Source organism: Hippocampus comes, unplaced genomic scaffold (genome assembly GCF_001891065.2).
Source record: "Hippocampus comes isolate QL1 unplaced genomic scaffold, H_comes_QL1_v1.1 scaffold49, whole genome shotgun sequence".
Classification (NCBI taxonomy): Eukaryota; Metazoa; Chordata; class Actinopteri; order Syngnathiformes; family Syngnathidae; genus Hippocampus; species Hippocampus comes.
Window position 1 is genome coordinate 522645 of NW_017804830.1, and position 2893 is coordinate 525537.

At 54.3% G+C, this 2893-nt stretch overlaps 1 protein-coding gene across 1 annotated transcript in view; it reads right to left on the bottom strand.

The window, feature by feature from the left end:
- The window catches only part of plekhg2 (pleckstrin homology domain containing, family G (with RhoGef domain) member 2), an 11689-nt gene that overhangs the window by 6888 nt on the left and 1908 nt on the right, over positions 1-2893 (bottom strand). The window contains exon 3 of the mRNA XM_019867179.1: positions 1916-2364. Coding sequence (XP_019722738.1) covers positions 1916-2364 — 449 coding nt within the window. The remainder of the gene's footprint in view (positions 1-1915; positions 2365-2893) is intronic.

Below are 2893 nucleotides of genomic sequence, written 5' to 3' on the forward strand. Positions count from 1 at the left end.
GGGGGGGCGCACTGAGCACCAACACACGATCAGCTCTTGAGGAATTTGGGCTTTCTTATCAGAAGACTTTGCGCAGCATTAAAGGAGGTCACGCGTGCGCCTCTCGGAATGTAGCAAAGTTTCGGGGTTTCTTTTTTTAGGAGACGCCTCCAGATTGGTCGTCAGGGCAACGTGCCAACAGGATGAGCGCGAGACCCGCGATGGATGCCGATGGGTCCATTTTGGGAAAAGGACCGACGTAGCAGAATTCCATCGCGGTTTCCGAACACCTCCGATCGGGAACACGCGCCGCCCGTCGGTCAAGCGTTTTGAAATGTTCATTCCTGACCTTGAGGCCACGACGTCAACGGACGCACAAAAAACGCTAACCCGAAACTGTCCGGCAAGGGAAACAACTCCAATGCCCAAACTCGCTCAGCGCAACCTTCACCTTCTCAAACCTTGCGAATAGCAAGCAAGACACGGGCCGCGCTCGCGTTTTGCAACAATCAAAGCAAAGCTCGTTACGTTGACCAAAACGAACAAAATGACAACAACAAAGATTGGGCGGGAAAAAAAAAAAAGCCGCCATTTTCTGCTTTTAGCGTGAGCTAAGGTGAGAGCAAAAACGTCCTTTGTTTGTCCGATCACGTCAATCTTGAGCTTGCGGGGTTCATTTGAAATGTTTTGTTTGTCGCTGTGACCGCAGAAGGACGAGCGCCGTCGGAGACGTCAACTCCAATGGAGCCCCTTTGAAAGACGTTTATTTTTGGAATTTTTGGTTTTTAAATGATCGCTACCATATATATATATATTTTTTTGTAGATGACAAAATATGCAGCCAATCACATGTTTGGGGGTGTGGCAAACAACGACAGCAACAACAACAACAACAAAAAAACTAGCCAATGGCGTTTGGGCCATCGGCGACGGACGAACGACACCGATGGAGACAGAAGGGGGTCGCGGGTCCAATTTCAAAGGAAAAATGATCATATTCCCAACGTACATGTTTGTGTTGTCATAAGCGTGTCACCCCCCCAATCAGCCCCCCCCCCCAAAAAAAGCAGCGGGCCTCCTTAATACCTCAAAAGGTAAAACAAGAGCGCATTTGTCAAACTACTGGATGTCACATCGGCGTGGAACAAAGGGCCGGTACTTGAACATCTTTTGAAAAAAGAGCAGGTAAGCTCGCCTGCAGGCGTCACACCTGGCCGATGAATCTGCACGCGCACGCACATCAGAAGGTTTTGTGGGATTGCTTTGCCGAAACGTTTGATGATGTCATCATTGTCTGGTGATGTCATGTTGGTTTGTGAAAGCATGCAGTGATGTCATGTTTTGGGGGTGATGACATCATCGCGCATCATGGTTCGCGCGATTGAAAATGACACCCTACCTCAACCCCGACAAAAAAAAGGCAGGCTTTTTTTTTGGGGGGGGGGGGTTAAATTGTGTTTTTGTTCAAGTCAAAATGGCTCTCCTTTGTCGGGTGAGCACTTTGAGATCCAGTCATTCACGCCTCGACCGGATGAGCGGAACGCACTTGACTTTGGAGTCGGCGATCCTCCATCAAGCGTCTGCAGTTGCTCCAGAATGCCGCCGCTCGCCTCTTGACTGCTCCTCGTATCGAGAGGGAGCGTCACTCGTCTTCCAACTCATTTTGATTCGTTGGCTTTTGACACCGCACGAGATTTGCCTTTTTCGTTTGACTTGTTCTGCTGTCTTTGTTATTGGTTTCTCGTTAGATTGTCCCAACTATTTTTGTCCATGCGGAGCACCGGGCGTACGGCGGTGCTCGAGAAATAAACTCGAGCGAAGAGTTGCGTATTGGCGCGTCAATTAAAGCAGATCCTCGCGAGTGTTTTCATTTCCAATTCGCGCCTCGGACGGAGTGAACGGACGGATCGGGTGGGTGGCGCGACGCTGGTCTCACCTCCACGATGCTCTTGAGATCCCTGACGTAGGCCCGCTCCGTCTCCACGATCTCCATGACGACTCTCTCCAGCCGAGACAGCTGGCGGGGCGCAGGATCGGCCGGGCGCCCCCCCTTCGCCGCGCCCCCTCCCGCCGCCAGCGGGGTGAGGTCCAGGCTGATGTCGGACCGGTCGCTCTCGGGCGGGCGCGAGGAGGAGGCGGCGGCGGCGGCGTCGTAGGCGGGCACGGCGCCGTAAGGGAGCGACGAGGACGAGGACGAGGACGAGGCGTCCTGCAGGGACGCCGACGAGGCGGACGACGAGAGCGAGAGGGAGGCCGGCCGCTCGCCGTCCGAGCAGACCGTGTTGACCGAGGTGCACGACGACGACGAGGCTCCTCGCTCGCCCGGTGACATCAGCCTGCCCACGATCCCGCTCAGCGACGACACCGAGGACGGACGCCTGGCACCTGACGGGAACCACACGGAGACATCGATCGGCCATCGGCCCCTTCTGAGATCCGCCGGCAGAAAACCCACCGGCGTTTCGACGAGCTGTCGAGCTGCGTCTTTTCCATTCGCGTTGACGTTCTGCTTTGCGCTCAACACGTTGCACTCCGGCTTCTTTTTGGCAATAATCTTTGATCGGGATTCTATTTGATTTGTTTCCCAATCTTGAAACGGCGCGGCCCCGCCTAACCTCTCGGAGCGTTCCCGCCCGCTGCCTCGGGTCTGCGGACCGGACACTCTTGGAGGTAGCCAGAACCCAGCGGAGGCTCCAAATTGGGCATTTTGAGTCTCGGGCTTTTGACTCGCCGTGAGACCTGATCTGGAGGCGGACTGTTTGGGTGCTTTCTACTTTCTTTGTTATTCACTTGTTGTTGTCGTATGAATTCGTTTGGCTCCGCGGACGGCACTTTGTCGACAGCGGCGGTCGTTTGAAAGTGCCGGAGAAAGTTTTCAAGATGCGCACGCTTCCTGTTTTACGATGAGCTTTTT